Source organism: Macrotis lagotis, chromosome 4 (genome assembly GCF_037893015.1).
Source record: "Macrotis lagotis isolate mMagLag1 chromosome 4, bilby.v1.9.chrom.fasta, whole genome shotgun sequence".
NCBI classification, from domain to species: domain Eukaryota; kingdom Metazoa; phylum Chordata; class Mammalia; order Peramelemorphia; family Peramelidae; genus Macrotis; species Macrotis lagotis.
The window spans coordinates 207,962,061-207,982,248 of NC_133661.1; the positions used below are offsets into that span (position 1 = coordinate 207,962,061).

General features: G+C 36.0%; 1 protein-coding gene across 1 annotated transcript in view; it reads right to left on the bottom strand.

Annotated features, from left to right (window-relative positions):
- The window catches only part of NPAS3 (neuronal PAS domain protein 3), a 1,122,614-nt gene that overhangs the window by 14,849 nt on the left and 1,087,577 nt on the right, over positions 1 to 20,188 (bottom strand). Inside the window, 1 exon segment of the mRNA XM_074235345.1 lies at positions 2,655 to 2,802. Coding sequence (XP_074091446.1) covers positions 2,655 to 2,802 — 148 coding nt within the window.

Genomic DNA, 20,188 nt, shown 5'->3' on the forward strand with positions numbered 1-20,188 from the left:
CATATTTCTAATAAACATCAACAGTTTAGTATTTTTTAATGTGTGTCAAGGGCAGTCTTTTATTTTGCACATGAAACTGAAAATCTTATGCACAACTTTCTATTTCACTTACATATAATAAATTTACATGTAATTATATATAACATAATAAATTTGTTTTTCTTCCCTCCTCCCACCCTAGAGATTGCTATCATAAGACATAAGTGTATATATATTTATGTTTATATGTATGCATATATGTATGTATGTAAAATTATGCTATACACACTTCTATTTATCAGTTCTTTCTCTGGATGTATGTCCTTTGTAGTTAATTCAGGCATTTATAATAGTTAAAATGACTTATTTGCTCTAAGTAAAGAAAGCATCTTAATTTTTTTTGCCAAACAATGTCCTAGGAGTATAGATTTAGAGCTGGAAGAGACATTAGAAGGATATCAAGTCTATTAATCTCATTTTTGAGAAGAAACTAAGGTTCAGAGATTTTCAGTGACTTGCCCAGGGTCACACAGGTTGGAAATATTTAAGACAGAATTCAAACCCAAGTCCAGAATTTGACTCCAAGATCAGTACTCTAGTCACTCTACCAGGCAGGCTGCCTCTGACCTAGATTTTTTTTTCCCCTGCCTAATCAAAATAGCTCTGTGTTTAGTTGCAGAGTTTCAAATCCATAATATTTTAAGCTATTTCTATTTAGGAAATAAATGTTATAACCTACCATGGTCTCTATCTTACAAGATTTAGGATATCCAAGGCCATTTGGTTATATCACAAAAAAACCTAGCTCATACATATTAAAAATGGGGAAAAGTCTGCATAGCACTCTCTTCTTTTAGTGAAAGAGTTAAAAAATTTCCTTCTAAGTGGAGGAGAAGAGGTTGAAAAAGCAAAAAAAAAACCTCAAGATCTATGAGGATTCAGTAAGTGGTGCACATTAAGGTCTTCATAAAAGAAATAATCATTAGTGTCTGATTGATATGCTATTGGTGGAGAGCAAATCCTTTTCTTCAAATCAGAGACATCTCAAACTACCTGAAAACAACTGAAAGGGTCACTGAGCAGATGAGCCAAGATCCTTAGCTCCCTGGCTCCATTTGGCTGTCTTGAAGAAAAATGGGGCTTAGTACTCACTGTCTAGAGTATCAGCCAAAGGGTAACAACTTCCGTTCATAAGCTCTGTTGGAAGTTTCCCAAATCAGACTTTGAGCAGGCTTCATTTTGTGGCTGCAGGCCAGAAGAAGTTCAAAGTAGAAGGGTCATTTTAGGAATAAGAGAGACAGGGTGCATTTTGGATAGTTTCCTAAATGACCTGGATTGAATATCAGATTGTAGAGAATATTTGCTCCTGAGTATTAAGGTTTTCAACATGGTTTTCTGCTCATCTGAATCCCAGGGGTGGGGTTAGAAAGAATTTTTATCTATTGCTTATTTAGCTAACTTGTACATTTGACTTCATCCTATCATGGGTATAAATTTGAGGTTGTAATGATGTAAATGACTTTGGGCAAATAATTTCACCTCTCTGGGTCTCAGTTTCTTTATTTTTAAAATGTGGGCTTCCACATTTAAAACAGAAGCTTCCACAATCTCTTCAAGGTCTTGATCTGTGATAGTATGATCCTATTCTCAACCTGTCTTTCCAGACCTGTATTTTTAATAACTTGTCTTTGGAGTACTTTTCAGTTTTTAACCCTAAAATTCTTTGAGACAACACAGACAGAAAGGACTGATAAAAAGTCTTATATAAATGTTAGGTAACATAGTTATTGACTTTGTAGATTTATAAAATATCTTCCTTATAACAACGCTCAGGAAAAAATCTGACAAATAGGAAAATATAAAAAAATAATTTAATAAGTATTAATCTCCATTTTATAGATGAAGAAACTGAATCTTAGATGATTTGCCCAACTATCTAATTTTGGAGTTGAGACTCAAATCCAACTCTTCTTTGTCTTTCCAATATACAGAATATCCCCAAACTCTTAGTGCAATTTTAATTACAGTTATGGTGCTGACTTTTTATTATAAATATAACTAAAATAGTGTCTACTAACAATCTCAAATACACAGGAAAATAGGAGCTGGCTCATATATTTAGGGTTCCAAGAAGGTTGTGCTTAATGAGAAATAATATAATATTCTCTATCTTTCCTATCCCTTTTTTGGCACAATTTGGCACACATGTGTTATATGGTTTATCATATTTTATCATATTTATCATATTTTTTTTTTGTGGGACTGCTCTGAATATTGTTGCCTGTAAATACTCCTTTGTTTTCCTCTCTTAGGGAGTTGATAAACAGGAAGGGTGGAAAGGAGAACTCAAAGAAATATCCCTGTTAAAGGTTAGGAAATGAATGTAACTGTTGTAGACTGAGAGAATAGCTGATTTGTCAATTATGGGCAACTACTAGTAAGAGTGATCTGGAATAGCCTTTAGTTTCAGCTTGATTCTATTGCATCCACATGGCTTGGCTCTTTCAGGATGAAGAATTCCCTTTCCCTATGCCAAGATATCATTTTCTTCAGCACCAAGTACTTCCAAAAAGCCAGTGCTTGCATCTCCAACCTGTTTTATACATATTTTATGGCCCCTTCACTCAGGTAGCAGGTATCACAGTGGAAATGAAGGAAAACATTTGATGATATACCTAAGGAGATAATTGACCCAGATGATGTTCTTCTCATTTGCATTCTTGGCATTAATAGCTATGGTAGCACTAGACTGTATCCAAATATATCCTCCGTTCTTCTGCATCCAGCGGTAGTACTTAGTCACACACTGACCCTTATTCAGCACTGAAAAGAAAACAGAAAGAACAAAAGGCATTGTGTATTAACATCACAATCAAATGACTTTCATCTCTTCAACCCCCCCCCCCCCAAGTACAGAGATGGAAGGCACTGTACAAAGGCAAGAAGTGCCCCTCTGTATGCTTAATGTAGGATGCCATTAGTATGACAAATAAAATCAACAATTCACTGGAGCATCGGCTCCGGAGCTGTGGGTTACTACCATTTGTAGCAAGATTTTATTCCATTTTTGGCAGCTCTGGTGTGAGAGGAAGAATAAAAGGACTACAAATCTTTTTGGCTCAGAGAACACCTAATGCTGTGTGGACATTTTCAATGGGTTTGACGTCAAATTGTAAGAAAGGCAAATTTGTATGTGATTTATTCATAGCTCCTAGGTAGACCTCTTTGAGATTCTGGATATTTGAAAGGTTTCAGGAGTGTGCTATCCCTTTCATTCTTTGATCATTTCTCCTCATTGCAAGCAATATCAACCAGTGAGCTTATACATCGGTTCCTTTTGATCTTGTCAAACAGAATTTATAGTTCTCAGATGAACTAAATCTCCATTGGTCAGAAGGGGAAAAGTCTGGTGAGACTTTGCTTAATACTGGAACAAAATAAATCCACCAAAGGAATCAGAAAGAAACTGTGGCCTAAGGGAGCATAGAATTGACTTGGTTCAAGCCAAACAAAGTGACAGCTCTATACAGTCTCTGAAATATGGCCAAAAATGAAGGAACAAGTAAAAACAATCAGTAATGTGAAACGCTGGCCATTAAATACCCGACTGAAAAAGGAGCTTTAAAAATGCAGATGTTAAAAATGATACTTTAACCAAAATGTTGCCAAGTTGAAATTGATTTGATTTGTATCTGGGCCCTCCTGAGCTAGTAAAAGGAGAATGAGCAGTAAATCATGCCCTGAAATAAAGTGCTATAGATTGGAATGGTTTAAAAGGATGCCTGGAATGTGCAAAACCTGGGTGTTATTACTCAAATACATATTGGCTCTGGCTGCGTTCTCTGCAAAGGCCACAAAGTCATCAGGCACTAGAGGGCAGTGTGCATTCATCTACGTCTCCTGCTTTTGGCATGTCCTTGTCTCCGTCTGCTAAAATGAAAAACCTCTAACTGCTGTAATAAATTTGGCTAAATTAGCTGCTAAATGGTTATCTCAAGTAATATGTATTTGCATTAATCATCTTGCTCTAAACCAGAACAAGCCAGAGTCCTAAAGACGTAGTAAATTCATATTGTCCATTTAATTACGGCTAATAAGTGCTTCATATACAATAGTTTCATGAAGTACATTTTGATTTTTTTTGGGGGGGGTGGGGAAAAGAAAGAAGTCACTTTGGAAAAGAACAGTGTTCAGTGCTGTTAAAGTTCTTACCATAATACCAGGAGCCACTTTTCATAGTTCCTAAGATAACCAAATGTCAGGGCCTCAGAAATATTATGCTCCTATGTAAATGCATGGATCCTGACCTCCCACTCACACATAGTCCTGTCAGCAGATCTAGACTTCAACCACCACCCCACGACACTCTGTCACAAAAAAAAAAGAAAAAAGAAGGCCCAATCCTAAAGACATTTCCAACAATAAAGAATTCTCCCCTATTCATTATCTATTTGCTTATGTTTTTAGTGGCTCAAACAGAGGGCTAGGTTGCCATCATCTCCTCTTAGTCTGGATGCACCATGAGGATCCCCGTATTTCCTTTTCACATGCCATTCTAAGTTTCTGACATTCTGTACGCATGGCTTCACAAGCTACAAAACTACATGGTTAAGCTGAAAGCAGGTAAAATACTAACCACTGATGATACGGCTTTTCTATCAAACCACTGTTGCATGCTACATGACAAGATTTTATTCAAATCCTCTGAACTCTGTTAACAGTTAATATTTAGAGAAAAAAATAAGATAAAAGTCTAGTCCAAAGTTATGTGAATCTTACCCCCATTTCCACAGAATGATAATAATACAGTCCCCCAATCAACAGCTGATATGATCAATCTCTCTCTCTCTCTTTCTCTCTCTCTCTCTGTATATGTATACTTATATATCCATAATGTGTGTTTTGTGTGTGTGTGTGTGTGTGTGTGTGTGTGTGTGTGTGTTGTTCAGTTGTTTTTGAGTTGTATCTCACTCTTTGTGATTTCATTTGGAATTTTCTTGGCAAAGATATTGGAGAGATTTGCCATTTCCTTCTCCAGCTCATTTCACAGATAAGGAAACCAAGAGATGTCTATATATATATGAGGGTGTATATGTATGTGTAAATATAGATTATTATATAGACACACAATATAACATGCATGCACACACATGATACATAACTATATGCACACACATGCTTATAAATACACATAAACACCTACATAGACACATGTGTGTATGTATATATCTATCTCTATCTCTATCTCTATCTCTATCTCTATCTCTATCTCTCTCTCTCTCTATCTCTATCTCTATCTCTATCTCTATCTCTATCTCTATCTCTATCTCTATCTCTATCTCATCTACACATATTTATATGTATCCTAAGTTTGGAGCATGGAGTGATTTCCCAGTAGGCCTATGTTGTCTTTGGTTGAGGCTCAGAGACCAGGGAAGTGCTTTTTGGATGTTTCAAAGACAGAGGAAAGAGAGATAGTGGGTAAGTTCAAAGTTGCACAGATTAGAAATAAAGCACTGATTTTGTTCCATGAAAGACGATACCAAAAGAAGTCTTTTGTGCTAGCTAGGCTGCTCAGTGGATACTGTATTGGGCTTAGGGTCAGGAAGGCCTGAGTTTAGATTCTGTCACAGATATTTACTTAATTCTTGTAACTGGGTAAGTCACTTAAGCTTTCAAAGCCTCCTTTTATGTATCTATAAAGTGAGGATAATGAAAGGATCTATCTCACAAGGTTGTTGTGAGGATCAAATAAGATAATATATGTAAAGAGGCTGGCAAACCCATATATATATTTACATACATATATGTATGTAAATATATTTGTATGCAATGTACATACATTATATCTATCTATGCATATGCATATATGAGATAGTTCACTGGATACAGCAATGGGTCAAAAGTTCAGGAAGTCCTGAGTTCAAACATGTTCTCAAATATTCACTAGCTGTATGACCTTGGACAAATCACATAACTCTGTTTTGCTTAATCTGTTAGAGAAGGAAATGACAAGCTATTTCAGTATCTTTGCCAAGAAAACCCCATGGACAGTATTAGTATGTTGTGATTCACAAGGTGATGGAAATGTTGGACACAATTGAACAATAACAACATATATAAATATATAAACACATACATATATATGTCATGTACACATGTACAGTACAAAGTACTATTCAAGAGTAATAGTAATAATTATTATGTTATTTTAATCATATTGTAAATAATAATTGTAATAATAGCTATCATTTTCCTCCTTGGGCATTCGCTCACTTAATCTCTCTGTGATTTGGCTTCCACATCTACAACATGAGGGGACTGGACTAGATGATTTCTGAGGTCTCTTGTCAATCTAGCTCTACAATCTTATGAGCATGAAATATTCAAGTGTAAAAGTAAATTAAAAAGTTAGAAGAGAATTTGGAGAATCTATACAAAAGTCACTCCCCTTCCCTTTAATAGCTTCAACCAATAAAATTTAAACTTGCAATAAGCATTTGGGATCCTCTGTTTGACCTCATTTGATCCTCACAACAACCCTGTGAGGGAGGTGCTATTGTTATCCACATTTGACAGTTGAGGAAACCATGACTAGAGATTAGGAGGTGTTCAAAGCAGAATTTGAATTCAGGTTTCCAAGTTCCTCACTTTATCTACTATTTTACTACTTTACTGCTTGAGAGAACCCTCCTTGAAAGCTCTGAGGTCAGCAGAAGTCCAACAGGTCCTGTAAAGTTCCAGAGTTCTACGGTAGAGACCTGGAGACAGATTGTGTCAGTTAGCTATTGACAATCTTTAACAAATCTGGAGAGGCTCACTTCTCAGGTGGGCTGCAAGAAAATGGCCTTTCTAACCATAGCAGCTCTCCAAGATCATTTATGTCAGAGGAATACTCAGAGCGTTGATTGAAAAAGGAAGGTATGATTTATTTTTGACAGTTTAAAAGTTCTAGAAGAAGCTCAGTGGTGCAGTGGAGAGACTGTTGCGCTTATAATCAGGTAGCTGCTGTTCTATTGTTTCAGTCATATCTGACTCTTCATGACCCCATTTGAAGTTTTCTCAGCAAAGAACTAGAATGGTTTATCACTTCCCTTTCCACCTCATTTCTACAGATGAGGAAACTGAGGTAAAAAGGGTTAGGTGCCTTGCCTAGGGTCACACAGTTTGAAGCCAGATTTGAACTTAAAAAGATGAGTCTTCCTGACTCCAGGTCCAGCTCTCTGAGTTCAAATCTAGCCTCTCATTCTTACTGGTTATTTGACCTTAACCAAGTCATTTAACCTCTGAGATTTGCCTCAATTTTTTTCAGCTATAAAAATGAGGATAAGAATATTACCTTCCTCCCAGGGTTGTTGTGAAAATCAAATGAGGTCATATTTATCAAGCATTTAGCACAGGGCCTGGAAGATAGTAGCTGTTATATAAATAAATGCTAGTTACTACAGTTATTATTAAGATTACTCTAAATTCCAATAATACTTTGTGCTTCTTTTATGACACCTATCCCATTGTGTCTTTCATTGTAGCTGCTTCTTCAGCTTTCCTTTTCTTATAATACTGAACTACAAGCTTCTTGAGGGCAGAGAGAGTTGTTTTATTTGTTTTGTGTATCCTCTGTGGAGAGTCCCTTGATATTAAATTTTAAAGTTCTAAAAGCATTATGAGCAACTAGATAATTTTCTCATCTATTTGCTCAATACATAATTAAATGGATGAATGAATGATCACCGTTTGCCCACTCAGAACCCCTATAAGCCTCTACTCAAAATTTATATGCAAATACAAAACCCTGTTAGACTAAAACAAATAAGGGGAAATGAAGTGATCATTCAAAAAAATAATAAAAAATGACAGTTATCATTTCTAAGGTGAAAGGCACCTAGGTAAGTGTAGTGGATAAACATGAGGCTTGGAGTCAGGAAGATAAGAATTCAAAATTGACCTTGATACTCATCAGTAGTCTGACTTTGGGCATGTTATTTAACCTCGGTCTTCCTCAGTTTCCTGAACTGTAAAATGAAGATTCAAATTTGACCTCCGACACTCATTAGCAGTATGACCTTGGACATTTAACTTCTAGCACTTACCCACAGGGTTAGGTTTTGAGGAATCAAATGAGATTTGATTTCTAAGGAGTTTGAATATGCTTTATACATGATGAGTAAGTCAATAAATACCAGTTCCCCTCTTTCCCCTTTCCCTTTCCTTGTCTTGGCAACATCAACAATTTCTCCCAGAGGCCACTGGCACTCTCCACCCACTAATCAGACTACAGTTTAGGAAAGTTTGCATTAGTTCATTAACAAGTCATTTGCACAGGCCAGTAGACTTCCATGTCAGATTAGTTAACTCTCATCCAGCTAGCCCAGACCAGGGTCGAAAGGGAAGGGGAAGAAATCACAGTAGATTTGATTTGATAATAGAAGGGATTACATAAAGACTTGAAAATTGGAATAAGGTTTAGGAAAGAAAGGCTTTAGGTGATAAAGGGGAGTCCACAGGTTGGGGTGGGGTTAGATGTACTGCATTAGGATCCTTATAACTCTAGATGGGAGCTGCTAAAAGAGAGGAGGGGGTGCCCTCGGGGAGGTGACTGCCTGCAGAAGACAAACTTTGCCTACTTCACAGTTTTGCCTGGGGCTGGCCCTGGAGGCCCCCAGACAAACAGAATCTTGAAAAGGTAAGAAGAGTTTAAACCCTGCTGCTAGATTTTCAATCAGAGTCAGATTTATTTTGACTATATTATAATGAGTATTTCCCTAAGATGACAATTTCCAGTCTGAAACATCCATGGATCCCAATGGCCAGGGAGATGTGCTGATCCAAAGACCAGGCAGTAAGAGGACCCAAGTTTCTTCAGGATTGCATAGAGCTAACACCAAAAGGCAAGAGGCTGAAGGTCTGTTTATTTTACAATTAACCAAAGGGTTTCTGACATTTTTTTTTGCTCAGGGGCCCACAATGTAAACTCTTGACACTGGGATGAAGCTATTCCTTCTCCAAAAAAAAAAAAAAATCACATTGGCAAATCAGCTGGATCACTCCAGCTGTGCCCTAGGCAGGATCTGACAGTTTTTCCTGAACTCATGCGGTCCTAATCAGCTCAAGAAGAAAAGCCACCTTGGTAACAGCTTGAAAGAGATTTTTAGTTTAAGTTATAAATGAGAGAACCTGAAAAAAATTCACAAAACTTTTTTCTATTCTCTTTAATCCAGGGGCTGTTGTTTTTTATTTTATTTTTAAATTTTTAATTTTTGAGGCTTAGTCTGAGAGATCAGAAGGAAATGAGGAGAAAAATGCATGACATTGAAAAAACCACACTAATTCCTCTTGGAAATAAATGATAGAATTAAGGAGTAAGAAAGTTCCTTCTGATTTGAGTCCTTTAAAAATTGTTTATTGTCTCTCAGAAGTAGAAAAGGGCTAATTAAATTAATGATCCTAAGAATAAACTAAAAACCATGTTGTTCCAACCTACAAAAAGGGGGCAAGAAGAGGAGAGATAATACAGATGTTTAGTTAAAAATAATTCAGAGTCATAGACCACGTTTTTCAACCTTCAATCAACGATCTTATGAATGGATTCTGGCTAAAGAGAAAACTGAATGTTATCATTTGACTCAGTCAGTCTTAGATGGTTCAAGTCAAAGGTTAAACTGGGATGGGTATTATTGTTGCTTGTTGTTGCTTGTTGTTATGGAGTCGTTTCAGACTCTCTTATGGCCCCATTTGGGATTTTCTTGGCAAAGATACTGCAGTGGTTTGCAGTTTCTTTCTCCAGCTCATTGTATAGTTGAAGAAATTGAGACAAACATGGTTAAGTGACTTACCCAGGGTCACACTAGTAATTGTCAGGGGCCAATTTGAACTCAAGTCCTCCTGACTCCAAGGCTGGTGCTCTATATCCTGTGCCTCCTAGTTGCTCCACTGGATTTGGCTGGCACTTCCATATTACTTTTCTATTAGGATGTGGGTTGAATTTTTTTTTTTTACTTTTTTTATTTAAGGCAAGGGGTTTAAGTGACTTGCCCAAGGTCACACAGCTAGGCAATTATTAAATGTCTGAGGCTGGATTTGAACTCAGGTACTCCTGACTCCAGGGCCAGTGCTCTATCCTCTGTGTCACCTAGCTGCCTTGGTTGAATGTTTTGACATAGAAGCTGATATCATATTTTACTTTTCAAAATTCTGGAAACACCTTATATTCTTCTATCTATCTCCATGCCCTCATCTACTTTTCAGGTTGGATCCTAAGGTGACTGGCTCATATCCCTAGCTACTTCTGTCCCTGGCTTGAACTAATATTTCCTATAGAAAAATACAATTTTTTTCCTGGAGGATCTAAAAGCACCCAAATAGTGAATCTTATGGGTGTAGAAACAAAGATAATAGCAATAATTTAGAAAATTTAGCCCCAAATCATATACATACACATTTACCAATGAGCAATCCAAGACAAAATTCTGAATGCACTTGCCTGATCATTAATTTAGCTTTGATAATGGTATTTTCTTTAGAAAAACACAGGGCCTTGTCACCTTTCTGGGAATGATTCTGTTTTTGTTTTCCTACAACAGGATTTCCCTGTAACTATAAAACCCAGACTAGATCTTAAAATTATGAAAACACACATGAGATCATATAAAGAGGAGTCTTTGAATGAAAGTTATACTGATTTGGCACAAATCATTCTGACAACCAAAAATTATTATTATAGATACTAGAAAAAAATGGAAAAAAGGCATAACAATCCCAAACTGTGAAAAGGGGAGGTCAGATAAAGCTTAATGAAAAGAAAATTATTATTTTCAAGCAAGTGACCTTTACACCAAATATACATTTCTTTTCCACAAAAATGCTGGGTGCTAAGTTTTATTGAATTTCATTTTTATAATGTCTTGAGTTAGGTGGTTAAAATGCAAGTAATGCATATTCTTTTAAGTTTATAAGAACAAGCCAAAAAAAAATTCAACCCAACAACCCCAAAGCAACCTCTCTAAAATGTCCCCAATTTCCCCAAAGCACAAATCTATTGCTCTGTCCATGGTTCCCACCAGAGGGAATTGAGTTTTCCTTGGGAACTTTGTAGGCAGCAATATACTGATGCTAAGGGACAAAAAGGGAGCTAGTGTCTGCAGCAGGAACATAATTCTGTTAGTAAATCAAAACAAATCAGTACAAGTTTGTCTTCAGAAATATGGTGAAAAAAAGAGAACATGGTTTCTTTCCTGTTAGGCTTCTCCACCAAACTAAAGCCAAACATTCTAAATAGTGAGTTGTGTGTCTGAAAGAAGGAAGTCAGACTAATTTAGCTTGAAGAGGAGACGGAGGCTTCTATCAAAAGTAGCCTTTTCAGCAAAGGGCCTAACAAAAGGACATTTTTTGGTAGCTTGCAGGGGCTTTAAAAGAGCTGCAATACATGGTGTATTCAGGTAAGTATAGAATAAATAGGAAATGATGAGATCATCTGAGATTTAACATTCTGAATTCACACAGCCAAACAAAGGGGTTCATTATCTTTAAGGTCTATATGAGGGCTGCATCTGTGGCTCTCTGTTCAGTCTCCTTCTTGAGGTACCTTTCTCAATGGCTGGGGAGCATCGTTAGCATGCTCCTTCTATAAACTGGTAAAAAATTTTTTTCTTAAATTTACTGCAAGAGGGTTGGGGGGGGGACTCTATACTTAATACCACAGTTGGGTGCTTAGCTGTAGCCACTGGTTCTTTTTTCTACATTCACAAAACTGGCAGATGAAACATGAAAAAGAATACTGACTCTTTAATCTCTGCTTCTCCACCTAAGGCCCAAGGCAGGCTGACAGGGTAACTTCATTCTGGAAACAGAGGGGTTTTTTTTCCCTTTTTTTTCCTCCTCCCTTCTAAATTCCAGATTACTTTTTCCTTGCTTTTGAAACTGTGGGCTATAGGGGAATGAACCTAGCATAGACTTAAAACATGAACAAGTTTCTTTATCTGAAAAGTTATAGTCCTTGATGCTTACAGGAAGGTCATTTTGAAAACCCACAGGAAAAATAGCATCACAGTCAGGAAAAAGTGCATTAAGGCCTTTATTTGCTTGAAGAAGAGACAGTTTTTCATTTATAAACTGTTCAGAGGATCAACTGAGCCTTTGATGCTGCAGAGACTTTTCTATAGATTTTGCAATTAGTGAGTTAGATGTTTTAAATAGCAGGCAGGCATCCACAAATTGGTTTTTAGTTAAAAAAATCTAAGTGCTGAGAAATATTTAGTAAAGTTTAATGATGTTTGATACTTAAACTGAATTATGAGCAATAGGACAGGAGATCTGTGGATGCACTGGGAGTGACTATGTATCATCTATGGATTTCCCCCACTAATACACTAATGACAGGCCCTGCCTGAATTGCCATACATGTGATTTATAGCCTCAGAAGAGGTTTTTCTCAACACCACTGCCGATTGATAGATTTTTATTAACTGTTAATATTGAATCATGCAGAAAACTTTTAATTGATTAAGAACATGTCAATTTGATAGTTGTTTTTTTCTTCTCATTTTCTCTCTCTTGGTTCTAATGCACTGAGTTGAAGGCTAAAGCTTTCTTTTAAAATGTGGAAAACATTGTGTCCAAAGACAGGAAGAAATAGACTAATCGTCTGAACCTGAGATTCCTAGTTCTGTAATTCACAAGTTATTTTCAGGTGTGATATTCTAAATTTCCTGCTGCCCTTCTGAAAAGCTAATGGCAGATCATTTATTTTATTTTATTTTGTTTTATTTTAGCTTCCACAATTCTTTCTGCCATATAAAGGTCACCTGTTTTAGATTTAGTCAAATTAATAAATGCAGTATGGTTTTCAGTGGAAAGAGCACTGGGTTTGAAGTCAGAGAACCTAGACACAAAATCTGGCTCTGCTGTTTTCTGGTTGTAGGCCAGATCTTTTATCTCTCTGATCCTCACTGTCCTTATCTGAAAAATGGTAGGATTGGATTAAATGATCTCTAAGGTTTCTTCCAACTCTAAGTTTATAATGTTATAAAACTTTTTGGCCAATTCTCACTTAAACTTTGATAACCCAAAGGATGACTACCCCTTGCTCAAGACAGGCTAAGGATTTCAGTACTAACACTATAACTTATGCACTCCTACTGGTATATTTATTTTTAGTCAGTCAGAAGAAACAATTAGTTAAAAAAAGGATATTTATTAAAAAGGCTAAGATCCATATCAATATGAAATCTCTCCGGCAAACATGATCATAGGTTATAACACCTTCCCTGTCCCAAGCATCAAAAAAGTCCATAAAACAATAAAACACATTAGCTATTGATCTAATCCCTGAATTTTCTGTGCTCTAGAGGCCTCAGTATGCAATGAAAACAAGAGGACCAGGAAGAAGTAAAGAGAATTTAGGGAGCTATTCAGAAAAGCAGCACTAGGAAATCATGATGGAGTAGAAAGTGGCAGGAAGTCTAACTGAGGAAAAGGGAAACGGGTCAGCAATTTAGTTTTTCACTTTCCTCTTTCTTATTAGTAACAGAGGGATTATGATAGTTTTAAGAAGTGAATGAATAGTATTTATGAGTGAAAATGAAAATGAAATGATTAATGAAAATTAATTAATAAAACTGAAAAATAATGAAAATCTTGCTAATATTAATGTTTCTCTCCCTAAACAAGTGTCTCATGGGATAAAAGACTCATGGACATTGAGTTGCAAGGTACCTTAGAAATCATGTCGTCCAAGCCATCATTTTACATAAGAGAAAACCAAGGCTCAGCACATTAAGACAATTTGCCTAAATGCACATAATTAGTAGTTGTCAGATGTGGGATTTTAATCTATGCCTTTCTTACTCCAATCCTAGTATTTTTTCTATTAAACCATACTTTTTTTTTGAAACATACACACATATACTTAAAATGCATGTAGTTTCCCCTTAAAATATAAATTCAGTTTAGTACTCTCATGTCTTAAAAGATAGTGAATTAGAGATTATGAACCAGTAAAATGATTTAAAGACTTGAGAGGAAGCAGGACTAGTGGATAGAGTGTTAAGAGTTAAGAAGATCTGGGTTCAACTACTGCCTTTAATTCTTATTAGTTATATGACCCTAGTCAAATAGCCTCTCAACACTATAAGCAAACCTCTAAGATTATAAATTGCTTATGACTTGCCAATCCACTCCAGTAGAAGGAGTTTTAAGAGGAGAGCAACTGATCTTCTTTTGTCTATGAATTTATTTTTAAGTTGACAGAAAAAACTGTATGAAAAATATATTACTTCAACCTCATGCCTATAAAAGGTAATTTAAAAGCAAAGCAAAATTATGAGAAACAAAGCTTAAGACTTTTTGTTTCATAAAGAGGATAATACATAGCCAGTAAGAAATATTTTTAAAAGTTCTTTTTTTTTCTTATTACAATTTAAAGACTATATTATATGTAATAATGGACACTCAGTTATGAGGGTTTTAGAGTTGATTGGTGAGGAGGTCACAGAATTATGGGACTTTGGATTCTGGAGAAATATCAGAGGTCATTTAGTCCAAACTCATAAGTAAAGCCCAACTGTCCTCTATAACATCCTTGACAAGTGATTGCCCAACTACTTCTTAACGACCTCTAGGGATTAATTTACTCATGAGTTAGCCAATTTCACCCTTTGGACAGTTCTATTCTTTAAGAATTTCTTTTTTATATGAAGTAAAAATATGACTTTGTTAACTATCACCCATTGCTCCTAGTTCTGCCCTCTGGGGCCACACACAATAAATCTAATTAATCTTTGTTCTACATAAAAACCTTTTAAATATTGTAAAGTCTGTAATGTTTTGTAAAGATGCCTGCCTTTATAGTATTCTTATCTTTTCTTCTTAAAACCAGTCCTTACATGATTTTAAAAAATTACTCAATTAGGCTTATTCTAGTTGATAGTTTCAGATTTAGAGATGGAAGGGATAATAGAGATCATCTAGTCTCATATTTTACTCTTACATTTCTGTTCCCATTCACCCACCCCTTTCCCACCATTAACTCATTTCCCCAATCTGCACCAGTGATATCAGAACAACTAGGTAACATAGTGAATAGGACACTAGCTTTGGAGTCAGGAGGAGAGGAGTTTGAATCCAGACTCAGACACTTGACAGTTACTAGCTGTGTAATTTTGGGCAAGTCCCATAACCCTGATTGCCTCACATCCAGGACCATCTCCGGTTTTTCTGATTCATGTCTGGTCACTGGACTCAGATGATTCCAGAGGAGAAAGTGAGGCTGGTGAGTTAGCACAGCATCCCCCTCACTCAAATCCAATTCATATACTTGTCATGGCATCACCTCCCTGATGTCATAGCAGTCTTCTTTGGGAATGAGTGACAAAAAATATCAACAGGTTGAGTCCTAGGTTGAGTGACTGCTATAATGAATCTGAATGTGCTTTCTAAAAACAAAGCCAATTGACCCAGTTACCTCTTAAAAACATTTTCTCAAAAGACAAAGCAGAAATAATAATCACATACCATTCCACTTATAAATGTGGGGTACACTCTCATACCAAAGCATAATAAGTACATGAGGGAGAGTGTGAATAAATTTAAACAATTATAGTAGTGAGGCATTTGGGTAGGGAACCTATATGGTTAGGATAACTTTCAATTATGTTGCTATAGGCTCTGATGTGTGATTTTGTTTGTTTTTTTTACTATATTGAATGTGTACTGAATGAATCTATCTATCTATCTATCTATCTATCTATCTATCTATCTATCTATCTATCTATCTATCTGTATCTATATATCAGTATAAGTTTTCCTGAGAATAGGAGGCTCTACGGCTAAGATGAACTGCTCAGAGGCTGCACTGGATTGTCAGACAGTCAATAATTACTGCACTAAGTGGTAGGCTACAAACAAGAACCAGGAGACTGTCTATGTCAAAGAGCTCATAATCTAATGGGCGGCATCTCTGCTTCCAGGCTGGGTTGCTTTGCTGCTGAGTCAGGCCTCTCTGATATTGTGGTAATGGTCTGCTCTCCTCCTGGACTTTGTCATTGCTCTTTTTTAAGTACTCTGGAAGCTTACTTCCTCACTATTGGGGGGGAATGTTTTGTTCTTTCATAAAGAGCAGGAACCTAAGAATGGGATTGCAGAAGCTCTTGCAGTTCTGTTCTGTTGACTGGGCTCTGAGGGGTTTCCAGAACCTAGGAAGCTTGTGGTTGGGCAGAGAGATAATAACTTCTATTTTACCAAGTTTTGAAGTTTTTTTTCTTTGACTAATCTTCCTAACTTAGAGCTAGATCACCTCAATGAGGGGCCTCAATCTAACTCGTAATGCTTATTAGCACTATGCCAAAGTTTTATCTTTGCCAACTTAGTTACAAAATCAAGAAATATACATTTGTAAGATAAATAAATTGTAAGATGAAACAGGTCTGGAGTTGAGAATTTCTAATTATTTTATTATTGGTCATATATGACATGGGAAAAAAGAACTAATGTCATTTTTGTTCTTGGAAAGTCTCTGTTTCTTCTAGCACTTTTAAAAAATATGTAAATCTTACATTTGTGTTGGTCTTTGTGCTTATAAATCAGCAACATTATCAAAGTCTGAAAAAGAACATGTTCCATATAGTTGAGGAAACTGAGACCCAGAAAGGGCCTCAATTTTTTTTATCCAATATCAAACAAGTCATAAGAGTCAGAATTGGGATATGAACCTAGCTCTGACCCTAAAACCACTTCTCTTTCTACTATGCCATGCTGCTCTCTCTGTTGTCAATATCTTTCCCAGAAGTTCTAAGACAGTACTATAGATAGAGGCTGACTATGGTAGAGTTTGATGAGGCAGATTCACTCCTCTCTTATTTTTAACACTATTTTTCTATTAAAATAGCCTACAGTGACTTTTTTGCCTGTTATATATAACAAAGTTGTCTCATATTGAGCTTGAATTTCACTAAAATCACCAGGTCCTCTTCACATAACTTTCTGCCTAGCACCATTTCATTTATTATATTTACAGGGGGAAATATGATAATATAGAAATATTTTAAAAATCAATTTTCCTCTTTCTTTTTTTCCCAGTTGGTGTTATCTGATAATATTAACAAGAGGCTCCATTTTTTCTTCTTCCCAAAATATAAGGCAGAAGTTTTTAAAAATGTAGTACTTCTGATTGATTGGGAAGACAAAGACAAAGACAAAAACCTACAGCCTCAGACAACATATATCAGAATTGTATCCCAATGCATCAAGTACAAGGATAAATGTCAAAAGAGAATTTGCTGTGGAAAAACTAAAACCATTTGAAAAGCATAATGAAACAAAACCCACCTCTTAGTACGTTCTTCAGTTAACTGAAAGGTAATTCCATGGACATCACTATTTGATCAAATGAAAATGGTTTTTACATTTTGTTCTGATGCTTCTCAGAGGAGTTTTTGTCCCTTTACAAGCTCAGAATATACTTATTTACTCAGAGAGTCAGAGGCAGAATTGGTTAGAAACTGGGTTTCCTGACTGTTAAATCTACTACATTCTTCACAACAGCAAGTCATGCAAGTCATGGACAGAGCACTGATCCTGAGATTAGCAAGACCAGAGTTCAAATTTGACCTCAGACACTTATGAGTTATAAGTTAACTGAGGGCATGCCTTAGTTTCCTTTTTTGTTAACTGGGGAAAATAACATTCCAGAGTTGTGAGAGAAAAAATTCCAAAGTGCTTAGTATAGTGTCTGGCAAAGATGTAAGTACTGTTTAAATGCTAATTATTATTGCTATTGTTATTGTTGCTGCTAAATTCCTTATAGTGACCTATACATGTAAATCTTAAATGACAAGATAATAAAAATAAATCTCTTTTACATGTTAATCCAAATGAGTGCCTGCTAACATTTACTTTTGTTAACTTTCTCCATGATCTATGAGGCTATGTTCTTTTGTTCATAACTTTTTGGGTCATTGATATTAAAAGGTTTAATCTGCCATGAACTAAATCATTCTCCTTACCTTGCCCCGCTGAATTTGAGTATTGACTTTAAATATTCAAAAAGCCTATTCACTATTGCCAGAGTGTTGGTTAAATGTATTCAAATAGAATTGGAATGAAGCACTCCTATGTCCAAGGACTTAAGAGTTCATTCTCTAGTTCCCAGGTGTGAGTGCACTCTAGATATAACACTTTCTGGGAAAGAAACCATTTGGGATCATAAATGACCCCTGTCAAATTTCTAGTTATAATAACATCATTATATTAAATGAAACAATGGAGGGAGATATGCCTGACCTACATCTGGCTCTTGAGTCTAAAGTCTGTGAGTTTGTCATAGGCAGATTTTTATACAAAGATAATAGAAATTTATTAGTTATGTGACCAGGAAAATTCACTTTAACTTTTTGAGTCTCAGTTTCCTCATCTGTAAAATGGGTATAATCCATATACTACTACCTGCTGAAAGTAAAGTGCCCTAAGAATCATTAACAAAAGCTATGCAAATGTGAATTATCAGTATGTATATCCAGAGTCAGGAAGACTCATTTTCCTGAGTTCAGACATTGCCTCGGACCCTTATTAGCTGTGTGATCCTGAGCAAGTCATTTAATCTTATTTGCCTCAGTTTCTTCATCTGTAAAATTATATGTAGTAGGAAATGACAAACCAAGCTAGTGTCTTTGATAAGAAAACCCCAATTGGATCAGGAAGAGTCAGAGATGTCTAAAACAACTGAAAAACAAAAATTTTTTTTATGTTGTATAGTGGTATTAAGACTAACCTGATGTTAATAGTGCTGTAGAGCAGGGATAGGCAAACTATATCCTAATTTGGCCTGTTTTTGAAAAACCCTAGGAGCTCAGAATTTTTTTCACTTTGAAATAAAGTTTTACTGAATTAAAAAATGTAAAAAAAGTCCTTTGCTTACAACAGGCTATACAAAAATAGCAGGAAGACCTTTGCATTATAGTTTGATGACCCTTGCTGTAGGAAATGGAAGCTTACTGATGTAAAATAATTGGCACCGCTTTTATATAGTCTGGGCAGGTTTTTTAAGGAAGTGGAAGGTCTATTTGGCTTTTTTGATGCCTAGGCATCTATGGGGAGTTGGTATTAGAGATTTTAGAGAAATTCTCATTGCTTGGTGGAGAATACCTTTATGATATAGTAGAAATTAGGGACTGGGTCCAAAATCAAACTAGACATAGAGTCCATGATGCTATGGTGTTGTAGTATCACAAGACCATATGATCCCCTCAAATGAAGATGATACATGGAATTCTGCTCAATGGTGTGCCTCATGTCAACTTGTTTAAAAGATCACTATGGTATGATACCATGTCGTTCTTATCGTATCTCTGATAAATTACCTACTGTAACCCTCTTCCTCTATCTCATAGCCAAGTATTTGCCTTTACTGCAGTTGATATTTATTTAGGATATAGGATTCTAGTTCCATTAAATCCACGACTGTGGCAATCCTCATTATAGAACTTATAGGACATATCTTTCTTTCTTATTGGCCTTCCCCTCTATCACTGATTTTAATGAGACAACCCACTTTTATTGCAAAGGAAATCTGAAATTAGGCTCCTCACCATCATATTTACTGTGTCTTCTACCTTCTCTACAATTTTTTGAGAAGGTGGTATGGTTGAATTCTGGAATAGATCTCTAAGGTAGAAATTTTACCAGGACTCTCTAATTATTGAGATTGGGTAATCTATCTCCAAGAGGGATATATGTCTTTGAGAAATTAGTCCTATTTCAAGAAGCAGGAGGAATTCCCTCAACCAATGGATTCTTGGATCCACCTTTCAGAAGGGTTCAACTGATAAGGATGAGCTACAATTGTACATGGTCCTAGCTAACCCTTTTTAGCCCTTCCTTATTTCATTCCCTATGTTAAGTTGCTTAGGCCTTAAGGTTTCTGTCCTCTCAGATGGTTTCCCTTAATTAGTAGATTTCTCTTTCCCTAAATTGGGGTGAGAAACCAAGGAAAGGAATTATTAAGGGTGCTTTGTTTTTTAATGATATGGAAAAAGGTGAAATTATTTTTTTTCATAATCATTCCAAATGGGAATTATCCTGGAAGAAAGGGAATCCTTTAGCTAACTTGGTTGCAATCTTGATTTCCTGAATAAAGTAATGGGGAATTTTCTATCTGAACCCCATAGAAGAAGTTAATAGCCTCTCAGCAGAGATTTCTAAAGGGAGAGGGAGGTTATAG